The 21,492-nt window shown below is 41.5% G+C and overlaps 1 protein-coding gene across 1 annotated transcript in view; it reads left to right on the forward strand.

The window, feature by feature from the left end:
• Nucleotides 1-7,933, forward strand: part of HTRA1 (HtrA serine peptidase 1) — a 43,456-nt gene extending 35,523 nt beyond the window's left edge. The window contains exons 4-9 of the mRNA XM_081006120.1: nt 2-196; nt 1,432-1,464; nt 3,096-3,210; nt 3,573-3,630; nt 4,877-4,972; nt 7,217-7,933. Coding sequence (XP_080862246.1) covers nt 2-196; nt 1,432-1,464; nt 3,096-3,210; nt 3,573-3,630; nt 4,877-4,972; nt 7,217-7,385 — 666 coding nt within the window. The 3' untranslated portion in view covers nt 7,386-7,933. The remainder of the gene's footprint in view (nt 1; nt 197-1,431; nt 1,465-3,095; nt 3,211-3,572; nt 3,631-4,876; nt 4,973-7,216) is intronic.
• The last annotated feature ends 13,559 nt before the right edge of the window (nt 7,934-21,492 follow it).

The raw sequence follows: 21,492 nt of genomic DNA on the forward strand, positions 1-21,492 counted from the left end.
GGGGAAGTTGCCAGTCCTGTTGCTCGGACGTTCAGGAGAGTTACGGCCAGGTGAATTTGTGGTTGCAATTGGAAGTCCATTTTCTCTTCAAAATACCGTGACTACTGGAATTGTTAGCACCACCCAACGGGGAGGCAAAGAACTGGGACTTAGAAACTCTGATATGGACTACATCCAAACGGATGCAATTATCAATGTAAGTCACTTTCCACAAAGCCATTCTCTTGCATTCATGGTTCTCACCTCAAAATACATTCAGATTCTGTTGCTGCCTTGTCATTCATCCCTATAAAGTTGATGCATTAGGACTGGCCAAAATTGTTTCTTGGAACATGCAAAGGAAGCAATTTGCACTGATCTTTCTGGTTGCTCTTTAAAGAAACATAAGTTTTTTATTATATTTAGCTGAATTCTCTTAGAATTATTAAGTGCAGGCAGTGTTCATCAGAGGTCTTTAAAGATCCATCAAAGAGTTTGCCAAAATATCACGTTGCTGTTCTTTTGTTGGCTTTTTTTAAGAGACAAGCTAGTTTTTGGACTAATAAGACATCAACTTTTAGTGCTGCTTCTGCTAGCCTTGAGAGAACAGGTAATTCTCAGGGAGAATTCTCGGTCTAATTCTCAGAAAGTTGTGCTAACTTCCTGTAATCTAGGAGTGTACAGAATTAAGAAAACAGACATATTTTCCTAAGCTTCGTTAGCAAGGCCATCAAATAAAGGAATCAGTGTCTAGCAGTTTTTAGACTAAAAGAGAGGCAAAGGTGACCAGGAACTTTACTGGGGGAAAACAGAAGCTCTAGACATGTTTAAAGGAAAGCATCAAAATTATCACTGAAATTTAGTGGTCTTTTGTTTAAAAGAATACTAGGTAAAAGACCTCCCTGTCTTGTTTTATTCAATGAATGGCAAAACTGAACCCCCTGATTTAAGTACCTCCACACAGGAGAACTTTATTTTGGCTGCTATGGTAGTTTGTTTGGTCTGTGGTGTGCTTTGGCAAGCCTTCCATATCAGCCCCCTTTGAACTCCCTGTTCCTTCTCCAAGATCTTGGCTTCATGCTTTTGTGCCCTTCTGCTCATGAGATTGCATGTGCTACAGTTAAAGCAGTCTGCATTTTCTTTCAAAGTGTCATGCATCAATCGTAAAGGGTTTTCTTTTCCCCAGCCTAACAATACCGGAGGGGGTCTGTTAATCCTTAGTCCACCATTGCAAAGTTTAGGCATTCTAGGCTACAGAAAATATATCAAGTTTATTCCATCCATGTTTGTATAGTAACCTCTCCATAAGAGAATGCTGTGCATAAATGAATGTGAACCCCTCCCTCCCAGAATGTTTTGTGTAGCAACTCTATTTCAAAATGTAAAGAACTGTTGTAAATGGGGGGGAAAGAAAGATTAAAGACAAATTTTCTTCTTCTTCTAAATTTACAGTATGGAAACTCTGGAGGACCTTTAGTAAACCTGGTAAGAGTTCCTTTCTAATAGTACTTCTAACTGGTGTTTTGGATTTTACTATTGATTCTCTTGCCTCTCTCCCATCCCTTTCCCCCGTATTGGTAGAGGAAGGCTAACAAATGCCTGTACAAACATCAGACTCATTAATCACTCTTTAATGTTGGTGCTGGTAAATGGTGTGATGCTCTTGGAGTTCAGTATTCAAAACATTTACTGTGTGCATATTTCAAAATGAACGTAATACGTAGCATATTTTCTCAGTGAATAATAATATTCTTTAGAATCTTATTTCCACCTGCCCCGAACTAGGCATATAAGAGGCTGAAATGCAGACTCCCTGTGTCAGTTTCCTATGTTTACCACATGGTTCTCTCTACCAGCATGTTAGCAATATGATTCTGTGTAAGTCAGAATTAAGCCCCCAAGGGAGTCAAAGGGATGCTGACCCTTCTGGTATTAGTTTGTGATATTTCAGTGCCACTGTCTGCATAGCCAGTGGACTGTGAGCAACTCAAAAGCTTGTGCGGTACAAGAACATGGAAGACTTGAATTCTAATGCCATGAATAAGACACTGTCTGTTGGCTTTGCTTTGTTTTGGCAAAATGGAAATAGTAGAGATTGGCTTCACAAAACAGATGAAATGTATTATCAAGATTTGGAAACCCCATTCTGTGAGGCAGTGAAAAGTTTTGCATAAATAGTGGCACATGAAGAAGTTCAGCCAGTTCTTTCTAACATGCTAGTTTTACAGATAAACGGATTAGAGACCTCTGAGGATTGCCTTGACGCCATCGTTGAAGTCTTCTGGTTTTTTTGTGTGACTTCACATTTTCCTCCATTGAAGGCTATTTGGCAGCTTTGGCAAAATTATTACTGTTAAAAAGAAAGTTTTCTGTGTCATATCCTTTAATAGAACTATTGTTTACTCCAAAATCAAACATTCAAAATACCTGTAAGGTTCTGTCCATTTTGATTTTTAAAAAATAAAATAAAACTCAATTTAGGCCAGCTACGATTATGGACTACTTTCTTTTTTTTATTATTTCAATGCAACAGAGTCCCTTAAAGCAAACATGTTGAGTAAGTCTTGTTGGAAAAATAAATCTTGAAACCAGTTGAAGGAAAGTTTTTTGGTTAGTTTAAGAGAAAGTATCAAGCTGTTGTGCAGAGCATATTTTTGCAGCTAGAAAAGACTGGGGCGATGCCTGATCTCATAACCAAGTCGTTCCCTTGAGTAGAACTGTCTGTCCTGCTTTGCAACAGCTGTCTCAACTCTTGGGCAGTAATGTCCCAGTTCTGCTACCTGACTTTGAAGATGCCAGGAATCGAACGTGGAGCCGTATGCATGGAAGCATGTCGCATTGAGCTTGCTTGTCTTGATGTTAAACCCTGGTCCTTTCACACTCAGAAGTCTCAAAGCGGGTGGGGAAGAAAAAGAGTGAAGGATGCTTTCACCCAAATGAAAGGGGGGGGGGCAGATTTAATTTTCCAGGGTACATTCAGTTCATGATCAGTTTAGGAACAGGGAGCTATGACAAAGAGATCACATGCAAGGTCAGCAGCTCAGATTAAAGTGTGATAGAAATTGCAGTCTTTATTTGGGCCGCTCATGCTTATTTAATTATTCACACTACTGCAGGATGGTGAAGTGATTGGTATTAATACTCTGAAAGTCACTGCTGGGATTTCCTTTGCAATACCATCGGACAAAATTAAAAAATTCCTCACTGAGTCACACGACCGACAAGCTAAAGGTACTGTACTGTACTGGTAAAGTAAACCTTCAGTCCTATATACATTTACATGAGAATAAGTTCCACTGAATTAGTTCAATCCTACACATATCTGCTCTGAAGTAAGAACCATTCTACACAGTATACAAAAGTCGCAGCACTTCAAACTTCAGGAAAAGATTCTCCCACCAGCAAATCTTTCACCCTTGTGTGCTGGTTTATTATAATATTGTTTATGTGAGATAGTGTTCAACAATACTACTTCCCACTTATATTCTGAAGTGGTATCTCCCACATCATTCTGCTTCCTTGGGGTAGAATGTCTCCTGTTCCGAAGGAAAAGGCGAATCAAAATAAATTCTACATTTTCCTTCTCAAAACAGGAAAAGCTGTAACTAAGAAGAAATATATTGGCATACGGATGATGTCTCTTACCCCTAGGTAAGTTTAAAAATTACTGTGGGTGTTTCTGGACAAGGAATATACTAGCCTGGAATTGCCACTCTTTGTTGACACCAGGCCCACTGGCTTGGCCCCAGGACGCACACCATGGGTGCACATGTGTCCAACATCAGCACACCCTGTAGCATCCTGACATCATATGCGCACGTACGTAAGTGGGCGTGCTGACATAAGACATGCAGGACCCCACGGCATGCACGACCCCAGCGCAAAAAAGTGTGGGTGCCCATCCCCATCATGGGGAATGTTGTGGGGGCTGGAGCACCCAGGGCTCCCCACCCACCCGGAGCCTATGGTTGACACACTTTTTATGGGGGAGTCACACGACGTCTCCTCAAAGTGCTGCCCTCCTTTGTTTTCCCCATACGACTTCCATCTTTTTTTAAACCATTGAAAGCCATCTCTCCCTCTTTCTTAAATACAATGTCTTTGATGAGCGGACAAAGAAAAGGTGCAATTGAGGCAGGAGGAATGGTATACTGATGATATGGTTGCTACTGCTTCACCATTTCCTGTTTGCATTGTCCCTTTATCCATTACTTTTCAATGAGAGTTTTGCCAGCTCTGAGGCGCTACTGAGGGAAAGATCAGCTGGAAACTCTTTACATCATATATGTTTGATCATAACAATTGTTTATTATTGGATCATTATGTGTCACCATTCATGTACTGGATGATTTTCATTTATTTTAAATTTTCAGTTCACTTACATTTTGCGGGTGGGGAGGACATAGTTGGACCCTTGTTTATTTTTCTGGATTACCATTGCCATACACTGCAGCCCATTTTTTAAATTTGCAAAGCCACGGACAGATGGTTTTCATCTTTTCCCTGGCAATTGTTAAGTAGCAGAGCTACTTAGCAGAAGAGCTAGAATCTGATATTCAGAGACACAGAAAGAGTTTACAAAATCTGCCAAAAAAAGGAGAAAACATTCTCTACTTGCAAGCTTCAGATGCTTTCTGAAACTCAAAGGCTTAGGACATTTCTAGATCTAAAGCAATACTGATTTCAAAAATGAACAAATTGGTAAGGCAAAATTTCCTGTGCACTTCTGTCCAGAATAATGTTTCTCAATGGCAGCGGCATATTTTTCTTTCTTTCTTTAGACTTAGGAAATTTGTACAGGTTACGTCAAAAGTAAAAGAGTGGCCTCTGTGTTGTCTTGTTTTGCTTTTCTGGAAATATGTTTCTTATTTAACTTGATTTGGTTTGTTTTTCCTAGCAAAGCTAAAGAACTGAAGGAGCGCCATAAAGACTTCCCTGACGTCATTTCTGGAGCCTATATTATTGAAGTAATTCCAGATACACCAGCTGAGGCGTAAGTTAAAGAACCCCTTTTATTCAAAAACCTGCACCTATTCACTTAAAGGATAAACACCAAGCAGCCCTTTAACTATGCTGTTTAATGGCAGGAAAGTTCTTACCCTCAGATGACATCTGCCTGCTATTTCAGGAAATCTGTTGGTTTCCCAATACCATAAATCTAGAAGATGATTTTTGCCATTTTACCATTTGTTAGAGACATGAGCAATATTTAGAAGAGTGAGGGAGACTAATAAACTGTTTTTCCCAGCTGTTGCAAAAAGTTCACATGGCATGATCCCAAAAGCAAGCCCACAGTTGTCCCAAAGCTGGGAGCTGACCCAGCAGTTGCCCTTATCACTGCTGCACTCAGTACTTGGGTGCGGCTACGGTATCATGTGATTCTGTCATGCAGTCGCTGCTAGAACGGGGTGAAAGTTGTAGCTGCTGGAATTCCTTGGGTAACAAGAATAATAATTTGTAGCTATTATTTGCATAGCATTTTCACGGGGCTCCTGATAGCACTGAGCTCCGCAAAGCAGACCAGTGCTCCTTTTGAGTTTCCTGTTCCCCTGCTTCCCGCAGCCCACACCTGAACTGGAAAGAAGATGAGATGGGGGGGGTGGGGGGGTAGCTCTTTGCAGGTCCCATAGCAGGGAGAGACAAAGCAACACCGTATGGTCTCCGCCACCTGTTCTGCCTCCTCCTCTGCCTCCCCTGGTCCTCTTCCCTGCAAACGATCCAAACATGTCCTCAACACTCATCCTCTTGATCCAATCTCCTTGGTCACAGCCCTTTTGGCAGTGCAGCCTGCTTTTATGCCCCACAGGTGGCCTCCTGGGGCGCTGTGCTCACTAGGTCTGCCAGTAAGGCGCAGCCCACATTTCTGGGGCCATCTCTGGCCCATTCAAATTTGGCGGGCAATCCTGCCAGCCTCTGACACCAGCCGAGGCCAATAGAGACCATGCAGGGCTGAATTCCTTCCCTCCTCTGTTCTTGCGGCCACGCTTGGCCTCAACAGTCACCACCATTGGAATACAGTAAGCACTCTTTTTTCCAGTGGTGGAATGCTCTCCCCAGGGAGACTTGCCTGGCACCTTCATTACATTTCTCTTCTTCTGGAACCTTTGGCTAATTAAACAATCTATGGCCTTTTAAATGGGGGTGGGAGGTTATTATTTTTGTTTGTTATTATGTTGTGCATTTTTGTGATTTTATATTGTAAACAGCCCTGTGTTCTTTGGATGAAGGTGGTATAGAAATAATAATAAAAAATAAATAAATAAATAGATAGATAGATAGATAGTACCCTTCTCTTGACCCATAAGCACATATTTCGAATCCTTGTGGCCCCCATGCTCATTTCTTAAAAGGGGGGGGGGGTTCTGTGCCTCGTTGTTGCACAAGTAGCTTGAAATCACCAGTAATTTAATGCATGCAATTTAAATGTTTTTATTTGTACAGCATACTATGCTTGTTTTCATGGAGCTGCAATAAGAGAGAGTGAAATAAAACTTTCTCACTCTCACTTTGGTGTCCTCCCTTAAGCATCATAAAATGGCAGTCCGTACAAGAACTTCTGTGGGGAGGGGGGAAACACTTCTGAAAGAAGTCCTTGTGTAAGGCATTTCTCTGCATGAGACAGTAGCTGGTGACTGCTATAAACTGATTATGCTTAGGGGTTGAATCATGTCTCATCCCGCTAGCTGGGTTAATGTTTCCATAACTCAGAGCCAGAATTTGTCTACAAGAAAGGGCAAGATGATACAGGGAGAAAGATGCTGTATCCTCTTCATTTGCCTTAATGCTGTCAGTAACTTCTGCCAACTCTGTTCAAACAGCACCATCCAGCTTGATATATGGATTTATTCTTGCTGAATAAGCTCAACTTTGATTTTTCTGTCACCATTGAATGCACATAGGTTAGAGTAAGGAGAGGAGCTAAGGCTACACCACCTAGAGAGCACGTGAAATCTATTTTGTGTAGTAGCACAAAGGAACTAGAAAGGCAAAACTTTCTAAAAATGATCTAGAAAGGCCCCAGCTTTTCAGAACATGTTCCTGCCATTTGTCCTTTTGAATAGCTTCTCTCTCTAGGTCTCTCTATCTCTCTGTCTGTCTCTCATCACCTGTTTTGCTAAAGATCTGTTGTATTCTTGCTTAAGAGTTGTGGGTTTGGTATCTTGGGGGGTGGCTGTTACAGAAAGCAGATATGTTTCTTGCAGTTGAAGTAATTATTTTCCACCTCTTTGTATTTCAGCGGAGGCCTGAAAGAAAACGATGTGATTATAAGCATCAATGGGCAACCAATACTCTCTGCCAACGATGTCAGTGACATTATCAAAAAGGACAATACACTCAGCTTGGTAGTACGTAGGGGCAATGAAGACATTATTTTAACAGTGATACCTGATGAAATTGACCCTTAAGTAGAAACATGAGCTGGATTTCATGTTATCTGTTAATAGCAAGCAATGGACTGCTTATATTATCTCTGTGCTGGTACAGGAAACATTAGACTTTTGACCAACAACCTGCATGTTCAGTGGAAATGTATTGGCCAATAAAATAATTTTCATGTAGTTCTGAGGTACAAAACCGATGCAATCTTCAAGATGATACTTCTGTTCTCTATGTATGCTTTGTATTCTCTACAGGCTGCTCCTTTTGTTAATGTTATTTCTGTGGTCAACATCTGATCCCACCTACGTTGCAAATGTATTACTACTTTGAACCAAGGCTTTCCCAAAGTTAAACCACAACTAAACCATACATTGCATTGGTGGTTTTTCCCCCCCTGTAGCTTTAGTCTTCCTGGAAATACAACTGTTTATATGAGTGACAGATGACTAACATGTTTGAAATGCTCACTTGTACACACACAGCCTGAGTGATATTTCCTTACTGAACCCGTGCTGATTTTTTTAAAAAAAAGAATACTTGTTTTCCTAGTTTAATTAAAATATTTCCAACAGTACTGTTGTTTGTGTTTTCCCTGATGAAAATTCATTTCTGGAAGAACGCCCCCCCCCCCCCCCGTGATGCCTCCTTGATCCAAACTCTATGCACTGCACATAGATAGAGATATATAATTTCATTACATATCCTGGCAGATACAAATGGCTTATGTACAACCTTCAAACTCACCTCTCTTCACTGTATTTAAAGACTGTATTTAAATTTTTAGAACCACATTTGCCACATTGATGGGAACCTTTGTAAAGTGGGTCCTTAGTGAGCCCTATGAAGGATTGCCTCAGATTGCAATTTTGTGCATTTAGAAAGAATACTAAGTGTGTAGTAAAGCTTGTGTTTACTACTGCCCACGGCATGGTTTGTTTGTTTTTGCTATGGATTTTGTCAAATTGATTGATTTTATCAAATTGAGGCAGCCCTGTTTAGGGAAGTTTTTAATATTTAATGCTGTTTTGTTTTTAACACTTGATTGGAAGCCGCCTAGAGTGGCTGAGGAAACTCAGCCACATGGGCGGGGTATAAATAATAAATTATTATTATTATTATTATTATTATTAATTTTAAGAATATGAGAGGAGCCCTGCTGGACCAGACCTGAGGGCTATCTGGTCTAGCATTTTGCTGCACAGTGGCCTCCCAGGTGCCTATGAGAAGCAGAAAGCAGGACATCAGTGCAAGAACCCACTCTCTCTTATGCTCACCAGCATCTAGCAAAGCATTCAAGTCAGTGGTGATCATTATATCCTGTGGTAGCGAATTCCATAGTTGTAACCATGCATTGTGTGAAGAAGTATTTCCTTTTGTCTGTCCTGACTCTCCCTTGATGATCAGGCCAACCACGGATTGTGATTTTTTTTTTTTTTTACATAATATCGCTATTGAATTAATGTGCTGCATATGCATAGATTGACCTTAGTAGTTAAATGAGCATTCAGCCTGTGGCTCATTCTAGATTTAGAAGGCCATTCATGTGATGATTCAGTCAATGCATATTAATGTAAGCTTCAAAAGACAATGTACTGAACTGCAGGCACTGCAGATTCGTTCTAACAATGCGCAGCTTACAGCGGCAGTCCTTTACACCCAGTGCCATACTTCTGGAACAGCAGTTTTCCAAGAGTGCACTGTGGTTGTGCAAACAAATGGAAACTTGTAGTATAAGAGACTTCTGAATGCTGCGTCCCTAGTAGGTTCATACACTCTTAATAGGCTGTGCTGCTCCAGTTCACCCATCACATGCCAAACAACTGGAAGTCAGATCCTGTAGCTAGAGGCAACTCTCAGTCTGAAAGCAGCTTTGCAATTGCACTCAGATTGGATTTTATTGCATTGACATATGATTGCACAGGTGCAGAGACCCTCGTTGTCTGTCTTCCTTCCTCTGCTTTTTAACACCTAATTAATTCTCCTTTGAAACTGACAGTCCGTGACTCAGTATGCTGACTAATGTAACAGGATTCTTATTCCATTTCAACTACATAACACAAACATTTCACACACTAGGAGGATGTGTCTGGGTAGAATGTTGCTTTGCTGCTTTCTACGTGGTGGGACATGCCTTCCTTGTGATCCTATAATGCACTGATGGAGAGATGGCAAATAGGACAGGTTTTTTTTAAATCGGTGAATCAGTTCCAACCCTGTGGTTCATACCTAAAAGTGCCCCGTAAGTTGTTACACTTAGCATCTATTTTCTTCCTAATCGTGTTATTATTATTAGCTTAAAAAGGTAAAGGTAAAGGACCCCTGACAGTTAATTCCAGTGGCAGACAGCTCTGGGGTCGCGGCGCTCATCTCGCTTTACAGGCCGAGGGAGCCGGCGTTTGTCCGCCGACAGTTTTTCCAGGTCATGTGGGCAGCATGACAAAGCTGCTTCTGGCACAAGGGAACACCAAAACCAGAGCAGTGCACGGAAACGCTGTTTACCTTCCCGGCGGAGCGGTACCTATTTATCCACTTGCACTTTTGGGCATGCTTTCAAACTGCTAGGTTGGCAGAAGCTGGGACCAAGCAACGGGAGCTCACCCCCTTCGCGGGGATTCAAACCGCCAACCTTCTGATCAGCAAGCCCAAGAGGCTCAGTGGTTTAGACCACAGCGCCACCCGTGTCCAACAAAGGCTCATATTATGAGAATCTATCAAAACAGTAACAGTTTGGGGATTTCCTTTTTTTGGTCAGGATTAGTCTATCATACACGCGGGTGGCGCTGTGGGTAAAATCTCAGCGCCTAGGACTTGCCAATTGTCAGGTCGGCGGTTCGAATCCCCGCGGCGGGGTGCACTCCCGTTGCTCGGTCCCAGTGCTTGCCAACCTAGCAGTTCGAAAGCAGCCCCGGGTGCAAGTAGATAAATACGGACCGCTTACTAGCGGGAAGGTAAACGGTGTTTCCGTGTGCTGCGCTGGCTCGCCAAATGCAGCTTGTCACGCTGGCCACATGACCCGGAAGTGTCTGCGGACAGTGCTGCCCCCCGGCCTCTTAAGTGAGATGGGCGCACAACCCTAGAGTCGGACACGACTGGCCCATACGGGCAGGGGTACCTTTACCTTTAGTCTATCATATGACTTGGCTTTTAATCTTTCTGTGCCCTCTCTGAGGAGCCTGGGTTCATCCCATGGTTTGAATTATTCCAGTGGTAAGAGCACAACGGGATCTGTGCATATATTTTGAAAGAAAGATGGAGAGAATAGAGGAAGTAACAGGAAATGCTTAGAGAGCAACCTATATTGCCACCTAGTGGGCAGTAGATGGTCTTTCACTAGGTGTTTTGGCAATACCTGGAGTTCATTGTTCCTCTGAGTTACTTGTAAGTAACTTGGGTAAAGCTTAGCTTTACCCAATCTGGTGCTCTCTTCATCCCTGACCATTGTCCATGTTGTCTGGGGCTGATAGTTTCTTACTGTGAGACCTGGCTGTTGGATGAGATGGGTCCTTGACCTGATCAATTGTTATCCTCGGAGTTGTCCCAAATGTCTGTAGTGTGCCAGATTGTAGTGTGCCAGATTGTAGCATATTAATTATTGTAGGTGAAGCAATGTGTCGTTTATGATTTGCATGTCTTTGACATGTGCAAATGGTGGATTCCAGAAGGGTAGCCCTGTAAATGTTTCTGGAAGCACAATTAAGAGTTCTGTGGTACCTGACATTTATTTCAGCACAAAGTTTACATAGGCAAGAGCCTGCCTACTTCATTGTACACATCATCTGATCATGCCTCAGATGAGGAAGGCAAAGGGATAAATGAATCTACCAGTCTTGGGGAGAAATCTAGAGTGAAGCACAAGTTGTTGTTGTTAGGTTGCATGATGTTCAGATGTGTTAAGCTAAAACCATAAGAAGGTTGAATGCACACGTTCAGAAAGAGACTACTTTTGAATTTTTTTTCTGAGCCTACATTTGCAGCTATTCTAGGCCAGTTAACTTTTAGATGGCTGAGGTTTTAGATGGCTAAATAAGCCCTGGGTGATACAGTGGTACCTTGTGTTACATACTTAATCCATTCCAGAGGTCCGTTCATAACCAGAAACTGCTCGTAACATGAGGCGCGCTTTCACTTATGGTGCCTCCCGCTGCTGCCGGGCCGCCAGAGCACCACTTCCGCTCGCATTACGGGTAAAAGTTTGCAACAAGGGGCATCTACTTCCGGGTTAGTGGAGCGCGTAACCCAAAGCATTCGTAAGGGGGACAGTACTTAACACATGGTACTACTGTATTCTGTGTTAGTGATACTCATGGTTGACCCAATAAAATAGATGAACAAGTAACTTAAGACTGTTGATTACAACATGACTTAGTTTGATATCACTCCATATATTTATTGGCTGACTGCATGGCTAAGTGTTTAATCTGACGTATTGCAAGTATTCCATTACTTGCTTGAAGTGGAAAATGATACTAGTCAACATATTTGAAACTGTATTGATTGTTCCCTGTAATAGTGCTGGTATTAACTCTAAAGCTCCAGACCAGTCTAGATTGGGTAGTAGTTTCTCCTTTCTTTGCATGGCTGAATCATCATTCCTGACTCACCATGTCATCCACACTGATTGAACAGCCAGTGTTACTTGCCTGAAAACTATACAGATGCATGTTGACTTCAGCTACTGGTGGTTTAACAGCCTCATCCCAGCTCCATTTAGTAGCCATCTATAGCTTCCATTGGCTTTCTAGTAGCGGAGAACAACTTTATATGCCAGACTTATTGCCACCCCAGCGCAAAATTCTCTTCTAAATCAAAACTAAATCTTTTCTTAATCAAAACCAGGATAGCAGTGTCTCAGCTGAAAAGTAGAACTGGTTGGAAAAATGTGCTCAGTGGTACATTTCATTAGTCATGTACATCGATATTGCAAATTAGTAAAGCAGTAGGATTTGCCAGTTCTTAATGTCTCTGCAGAGCCCTGCAGATGATTTCCATTTCTTTTCCTAACACTTGACAGGCCCCTACACAAAAACCCTTCTCAACTGGATGCTGTATATTATCCCTGCAAAATGTGAAAATGTAAGAGGACGTTCATCTATAGGCCAACATGTCTGGGATGTAGTTGCAGAATGTGAAGGTTGAGGCTCTTTTGTGTGCGCTGGAATAGTGAAGCTTGGAGAGGATATCTGTGGTGAGGAATCCTGGGGACTGAATAATTAGAAGGAAGGAAGGAGTTGCAGGCTAAGAGACAGAGAGAATGAGAGAACACTAGGTCTTAGGAGTATGACTGTGGAGGGAAGGGAGCACTTCATCTTCTGCACCAAGACTAATCCATCCAAGCTGTAAGTGACTACACAAGCCCTTTCTGTAAATGTATATATCAAGGCCTTTCATATTGATTCTATACACGTGCATGTTCTGCCACCGTGACTTAGATAATGCAAAATGTTCAGCACTCTGAACTTGACTTAAATCAATGGAACGATGGCACACAGATTGCAATGTACATATGAGAAAGAGTATTTTTTAAAAAAAAAACACCACCAAACAAATCTAATCACTGTACAGATGCCATCAATAATGTGATAAAGCATATATCTGAAGCAATGCAGCAGTTCAGATGGCATAAGTTCAGGATCTGTGAATGGAGATGAACTGGGTGTCCAGAAAGGATGCACACATTTGCAAAAAGGAGATATGCTGTCGAAGAAAATACCTTTGCGGGGAGGACCATAGATCAGTGGCGGAGCACATGTTTTACATGCAGAATACTCCCTATTCAATCTCCGGCACTTTCACATAAAAAAGATCAGGTAGCAAGTGATAAGAAGGACCTTTGCCTAAGATGTTGGAGATCTGATGCTAGTCATAGTAGGCAACATTGGCCAAGATGAGCTAATGGTCTGATGAGAATAAGCTTTCTACTTCAGAAATTGCTCTTTCAAAGGGTTCAGTCCTCCACTTGCTGTAGGAAATGGAAATGTATTCTTCCAAAAGGATGCTTTCAAGAAAATGGCCCAGGATGATAGGAAGCTGCCTTATACTATGCCACAAGAACATAAGAAGAGCCTGCTGGATCAGACCAATGACCCATCTAGTCCAACATCCTGTTCTCACAATGGCCAACCAGATGCCTATGGGAAGCCAGCAAACAGCATGTGAGCACAAGAGTCCTCTTACCTCCTGTAGTTTCCAGCAACTGATATTCGGACACATTACTGCCTCCAACTGTGAAGGCAGAGCATAGCCATCACAGCTAGTAGCCATTGATAGCCGTCTCTTCCATGAATTTCTCTAATCCTCTTTTAAGTCAGACCATTGATCCTTCTAGCTAGGTAAGCAGGGGGTGGCAGCAGCCTAGCCTGCAATGGAAGGGAGTTCTACAATCTGGGAACAGCCACCAAGAAGGCCCTCCCTCATGTCCTCTATGACTGAACTAAGACCTTTTGCCATATGGCTCTGATGTAGCTAGACATGGCCTCTTGAGAGCAATTGAGCATGAGTTCGTCTTTGTAGGATAGGGTGGTCCACCACTCCAGCACCAGCCCTGTGGCGTAGTCTTGGGGAACCCATCCTTATCCCTTTTCTCTCCAGCCACCACCCATTTACATATCACCTAGGGCCAGGGGCACAGAATTCCAACTGCCTTACAGTGGTCTCCTGTATGTAAGGGAACAGCCATCTGAACCCCATGTTTCCTGCTTGGCCATTTCAGCCCCTTTCTCTCTCCTAGGCACCTTAAGAATTAGTAGCACAATTCAAGTAGCCGAAGCCACATGGGAGGTTAATCAGCCCTTAAATGTAAAAGGGAAGGGGAGTGGAGAAGTAGCAAGTGTGCAGCTCACAACTGAAACAAAACAACATACCATAATATTGGTCATACCCTATTGCAAACTGGCATTGCAGAACTTAGTCCCAATTGTCACCTCCCGTGCTGGAAGCTTCAGCCATCATTTGCAGGTTGAGGCTTCAAGAGGGAAAAGGATGTATGACCGCAGTCCATCTTAAAGGGTTTCTTACCTATGTTGGTTCTGACTAACAGTCATAAGTTATGTCATATTTGGCAGGCAGAGTTTCAACATTGAGGGGCTCAGGGAGATGGTAGACACCTCCTGGAAGTAGCACAGATAACTTTTGGGAGCAGGGGGTGAGGGTTATCACTGGTAGGAATTGCCAACAGGATTTCTTGATCTCCTTGATAAAAAGGATTTTTTAAGGAACTTTGTGTATTTAAGGAGGAATCTGCCTTATTTTCTAAGCATAATAGAGGGGCCAGAGACCAGGCTTTGACAGATCCATGACTAACTGCTTTCATTTGTTTCCATTTGATTTAGTTATATGACTAACTTTAGCTGGAGTGAGGCACATGTTAGAATTAAGAAGAAGCCTTCTATTTCACTTTTTTAAACAAACAGGGATCATACAGGAATGCCATCAACCAAGTACAGCAGAACAACCCATCAAACAACAGTGCTATACTCTACTTTAAGCAGACAAGGGTTGTTGCTAGGGAGCCTTTTCTGATGTGCTGGATTCTATAACAAATGTGTTTCTCAATTATTCTTGTAGAGGCCTGCTTTGCCAGAACTGAAAATCTATGCTGTTTTTTCTTTTAAAGAAAAGATATGTGAATAAGTGCTGGCAGGAAACTAGTATTCTACTCATGGATCTTTCCTGTGTGATTACTTCCATGTGTTTGCCTCAAAAACTATTCATGTGGAATAAGAAGTTGACTAAACTGTAGACTAAGCAGTGTAGCCGCACACAATGATACTTACCGCCAAAATAAAAATGTACGTCTGATCAGTTTCTATGGAACTCCTGTTGATAATACAGTGGTACCTTGGGTTAAGTACTTAATTCGTTCCGGAGGTCTGTTCTTAACCTGAAACTGTTCTTAACCTGAAGCACCACTTTAGCTAATGGGGCCTCCCGCTGCCGCCGTGCCGCCGGAGCACGATTTCTGTTTTCATCCTGAAGCAAAGTTCTTAACCTGAAGCACTATTTCTGGGTTAGCGGAGTTTGTAACCTGAAGCGTATGTAACCTGAAGTGTATGTAACCCGAGGTACCACTGTAATGACAGATATGATTCTAAATTAGTATGCCTAGCTATTCCTAATCAAGTAGTAACCAGAATGCTGTTCCTAAACAAGTAGTAACCAGAATTGTTTGTGGAAGAAATTGGATGGGAGCAGAGTATGTGCTCCCAAATAGCTACTGAAACTTCATGAAACCTTGCTTATGGTTAGAATACATATAACACTGCATAAGAAAAAGCTTGATCCATTTAAAAAGAATGTTTCCATTTTGAGAGTGTTTAAAAGGAAATTGTAAAATATTTAGGAACTGAGTTTTTGACTCATATTCATCTATATACCTTGGATCTTAAACGCTTTGGCTCCCAAACAAATCAGCTCCCGAATGATCGAAACCTGGAAGTGAGTGTTACGGTTTTCAAACGTTCTTTTGGAAGCCAAACATCCAACGAGGCTTTTGCAACTTCCAACTGGCTGCAGGAGCTTCCAATGGACTTCCAGGATGGATTCCGTTTGACTTCCAAGGTACGACTGTATTTCTATAGATTTTATGGAAGATTGTTGCTCATAAACTGCCCACTCTGGAAAGCTTAGTTAAGTGTGTTTTACTGCATGAGGCAAAGTCCATTGAAGGAATGGTCTCCTGCAAGCAGTGCAGTGGTGATTTTCACAATGTAAAAGAAACTATATACTTTAGCAGATAACAGCAGCATGCTTTTACTTCCCATTTATAGCAGGCTAATACTCATAAAGGCAAGTTTAAAAAAAAAAAAATCACAATCAGAGCAATCCACTTTATTCATCCCTTCCCTGCAGCAAAATAGCCATTGCTCAAGGCAATGCTGCTCAAGGCAGAAAAAACCTCACCATAAGGAAGTTGTTGGCGCACAACTTGAGCTTTATTATGTTGCACCACCCACTGCAAAACAACAGTCATCCAGCTTGCAAAATAAGTGACTTTAACACGAACAGCATACTGCTTTAGACCACCCAGCAACTGCATAAGCAACATTTTTGAGTGGGTGAGTTAAAATTGCCTGGTCATCAGCACAGCAGATTCTTATAATTACATCTTCAACATTCATGCTCACTAAATATATGCACAATTTATAAACATAGTTGCAGAAAGCATAGTGCCCCAAAAGTTATTTATGCTTTCAAATCCAAGCTTGAAAAGCTGAGTAAGCCTAAGGTGTGTATGTGTGTAAAAGTGCAGCGAGATGAAATCCCAAGCAGAGCAAATACCACTTCCTAAGCCCTACTGGCTTGTTCCAGCCAGGGTAGAAGGTGGGCAGCCTTGTCAGGGGACCTGGCTCCAGTTTTCTATTTTTCTTCTGGTTGCTGTCAAAACCACGATACCATGACAAGAACTAGTAACATTTTTTGCCCTTTGGGGGGACAGTGTTGGGGCAAAGGGAGCTTTAGATCCCAGGATCACCTGCAGTCTGCCCTTACATGCCTCCTTTCAAGTCCTACTGCCAGTGGCACACCACTAGCTATGCCCATGAAGTTTTCTGCAGGTGTACAAGAAGCTCCTTCATGTGCTTAAGTGCCAACCAGCTGGCAGTGGAGTAGCACTTATGCTGCATTATAAGGCACCTCAGTTGGCCTTTGTCTAGTTTAGGGTTGCCATCCATCCGGACATATCTGGAATATGGCAACCGTATGGCAGCCGATGTTGGAATTGGCAAAAAACCCAAAACTGGACTGTCACTTTGTGGAATATGGCATCCCTACCTTAACTCGAATTTGAACATTTTACAAAATTGGATTGCTTTTTAATGAATTCAACGACATTGCCACAAATAGATAAATCTACATGATTTGTATCTTTGCAATCTGTATGTCATGAATTCTAAGCTTGTACATCATCAGTGGAAAATGCATTGACTTTAATCAGGTTTCAAAATCTAATCAAGACCAGCTTTCTGTTAACATAAAGTACAGTTCTCATGATTTGGGGTGTGGGGAGGCTGTGAGCTTTAAATATATGGTGTGCATTTTAGCTGTATTCTTACAATACAGAAAAAGTGCAGTGATTCTTCCCTGATCTTGAACTGCTCCAGTAATATTTGAACTGCTACAATCACAAGGGATGGGTAGGCCACATGGGACGCTCTTCCCTGCAGTCCAGCTGGAGGAACTTCCCTTCCCACATGTTTGTAGTTACCAGAATGTATTACCAGAAAGGAATGGGAACAAGCTACCGGGTCAAGGGAAGGGGCAACATCAACCATGCCGCTAGGAACTGGCTCTTGGGCAATGTGTAATAGAAAACATGCGAACCAGCTGCAGAATATTCAGATTTAATTGCTTCTTCTCTTTTGCTTTTTCCTTTCCAATGCACTGTACTTACACACCCAGAACGATGAACAAAGGAAAATGAATCTAAACCAGTGCAATGACTGCATGGTGTCATATACCACCTGATGGTAGTAAAGTTCTCTGTACCACTAGGCAAGATAATACAGAAGATTCCACAGTTGTTCAAATTACACTGGATGGGATAGCTTAATCACCTGTACAATTCTGCCAAGTGATAAGGAGAAGTTCACCCAATACCACGTGAATGCCTAGATTGCTGCCAAGTGAGAAAAGGAGCAGGGAAGGGATTGCCAAGTACAAACTCAGAATATGTTGAGTTCAGAGGAATCGGTAGACCACTCTTCATACCCACCAATTTTGGTTCTTAGCTTTCTTTCTTTCTTTCTTTCTTTCTTTCTTTCTTTCTTTCTTTCTTTCTTTCTCTTTCTTTCTTTCTTTCTCTTTCTTTCTTTCTTTCTTTCTTTCTTTCTTTCTTTCAGCTCAAGATGGCGTATATACTTCTCCTCAACATTTTATCCTTACAACAACAGCCCTGTGAGATAGGTTAGGCTGAGAGTGAGTGACAGGCTCGAGGTCACCCAGTGAGCTTCATGGCTGGGTTGGAATTTGATCCCTGGTCTCCCAGGTCCTGGTCCAGCACTCTAACCACCACACGACACTGGCTGTCAAGGAAGACATTTGCCTTCCTCCACAGACACTTTCCTAGCAGATACGTTCTCAGCATCCCTTCAGTAAATAAGGGTGAAAGAAGAAATTCATAAAGTTGTGATATGTTTTAAACATAAGCACGCGTGATATGATGTGATACATTTAAACTATGCTTGTTCATGTCCTTCCTTTCCCCAAGATGGGCACAAAATAAACTGCCAAGTGGAGAAGATGCATTGTAGAGAAACACTCTAAAGGAATTTATTTCAAACTATAATGAAGTTCCCAGCATCTGCCCATAAACTAAGTAAAATAAGTTTACAATTAGACCTACCTGCTGTTGCAGCTGTGGTTGATGAAGCTGTATCATTTAAGTTATAGTATAATTTTAAAAATAAACCAACAGGATTATCATGATGAGGTGCACATCTTTGCACTGAATACAATTTCGCAAAGTTATTTCGTTGTATGTCCTTCAAAAAGAAAAATCTTGTCTACAACGGACAGGAATCAATATTACTAGCTAAAAATATAGTTCCACAAGGGGGAGCTAAATCTTTGCATGTAAAACATTAGTCTTCAACTAGGAAGCACAGGAAATTTTGATTTCTCTCAGTTTCTTCTTTCTCTCTAATCTTAAATTCAGCCTTTCAGGTTTCCACATCAGTGTCCATGCTCTGCTTGCTACCTTGCATCTTGGTCACATAACTCCCTGTTCTAAGCTTCTGGCTCACATTGCTTCTAACTACTCACATTGCTCCCACCTTTCACTTCTCTCAGCTCTGCCTTTATCTTTGAACTAACTCAGAGCTGAGGGACGAGCTGCAACTGTTTGGCATCCCACACTGAGTCCCTTTGATGCTTTGTCCTCTTAATGGCTCATCACCTCACGCAGAAAGCTTGGACTAGCTTAATTAATTTTCAGCACTTGGTGATTCCAGTGGGTTTAAAAGTGTCTCTCACCCAGGTTAATACACACAGGTCTGGCTTAATACACATTGGCATAATACACCTGGGTCTGTCAACCAGTCTTAACACTCCAAGCATTAAATTCCAACACTTATCCGATCCAGGAATTCAGGGTGTCTAGCACCTACAAACTCATAACAATACATTTAATAACTCACAATTTGCTGTTCTTTCAGAGTACCTAAATCCAGCTGCCCGAGGAAACTGCCTTGCAAAAATCTAATGGCACAACCAGCCCTGCTGAGCCCAGACCATTATGAGGATAAATGCACTTATAAGGGGAAGAGTTTCTAGGGGGAAAGTGAAGGATAGTGGGATGGTTAAGTGTTTCTTTTCTTCCTGTCCCTTCTCTGATGCCAATAAACATTTCCTGAGGGTCCTTTTCGGGGGAGAAGGAGGTGTCAGGGCCTTGTTACCTGTAGCTGTAATACCACACACAATATTTCTTCCTTCCTTTTCCTAATGTAATCTGTTTTGTCTGGATTCCCTTCTCAAATGTTTCAGGTGCCTCCCAGGCCCTTGGCTTTTATATGGAAAGTTGCACTGTGCTATAACATTAATCCAAATGTGAAGAAGTGTTTTGCAATTCCACGGTCAGTGGTACTGGTTTAAACACCATGAGGAAACAACCTTCACCCAGGGTGATTTCCCAGTCTTATCTCTTTATCTCTCGGTGGTTTTTTCTTACAATGTATAATACATATACGTCACATTCACACAAATAGTTTCCATGGAACAGTTATTGGCATAGCAGAAACACTCTGTGTGGTAAAAATGCCAGGGATATTATAAAAAATTGGCCTACACGTGCATTATGTGTGAGCCCATTGCAGGTGGGTTCCATGTGTCCTTTGCCTGGACTGGTTTGGTTAGATTTTATGTCTAGATTTGATATTTATTTAAAAGCATTTTTAAAAGATGATTTAAAAAATAAATAAATCTCTAAGCGATGTACAAAAACACAATTTAAAAACAACAAGACAGTACAATTAGAAACAGAGCTAAAATACAAAAACCACTAACAGGATTATAACAATAGGAATTAAAAAATGACAGAGCCCAATATTATGGGAAGCCTGGGCAAAAAGAGAAGGATGATATTTTACCTCAGCCTCTGAAATCTGAGAATTCTAATTTTAGTTAACAGTCAGTCTGAAGGACATAGCTAAAAGGAAGAGGCCACAGTTTTATTTTGTACCATGAAAACCAAAAGAAGAGGTAGTTAGACAGTGCATTCAACTTCCCAAATTCCTTAAAAACTTAAACCAAGACTGTCCAAATTTTGAGGAAAAATTTAGAATGTGCCTCCCTCCAAAAGAAAAGAAAAGAAAAGAAAAGAAAAGAGCATAAGGAAAAATGAAATAACAGCACCATGGAATGCTTACTGACTACTGTGGGTAAAGAAAACCTGGTGCAAAAGGGAACACAACTGAGTATCTTGAAAGAAGTCATGGCTGAGCATCCCAGGTTGGGTTGAGGGGCTGCTCCAAAGTGCCACATCAAACCTTGGATTAGGGGAGCCCTACCGAATATTTGAAATCCTGAAGACCATTGCTAATCATTCTTAGTTACTTTATGCAATACATTTTGAAAACATGACAGCGCTTTAGTGGATAATTGCTAGTATCGACTTGCATATTTTTGGAAACATATTGGAAAATGTGTTACCTATAATAGAGGAAATGTTACATAAGGTTTGGCAATGGCTGTTAATGAGTAACTTTATCTTTATGAACATTTATGGGAAGTTACAGACCACCCAGAAGTCTATCTGCTTTTTCCCATACATTGGAAAGTTACTAGTTTTAGGCTTATCTAATCTGTCCTACTGTGAATCTCTTTTGAGTTTCAGAAAGGAAACATAAGAAATGTAATTGATAAGATCATAAATAGTCCTTCAAATTGCCACACTCATGCGAACAAATGCCCCCCCTTCATCAAACTGTTGGGGAGGTGGTAAATTATTTATTTATATTTTATACAAATATTGATATACCACTAGGTCATTAAAAAAATCAAAGCAGTTTACAGCAATAAAAAGGCTGTACAATAAAAGCCATAGACAAGTTTAAATCATGCAATAGTTAATCACTGTGGAAGGAGGAATTCTCAATTGCCTGCATAGGCCTGGCAGAATGGAAACGTTTTTAGCAGTCATTT

The sequence above is a fragment of the Podarcis pityusensis genome (assembly GCF_964106645.2).
Source record: "Podarcis pityusensis genome assembly, chromosome: 5".
Lineage (NCBI taxonomy): Eukaryota > Metazoa > Chordata > Lepidosauria > Squamata > Lacertidae > Podarcis > Podarcis pityusensis.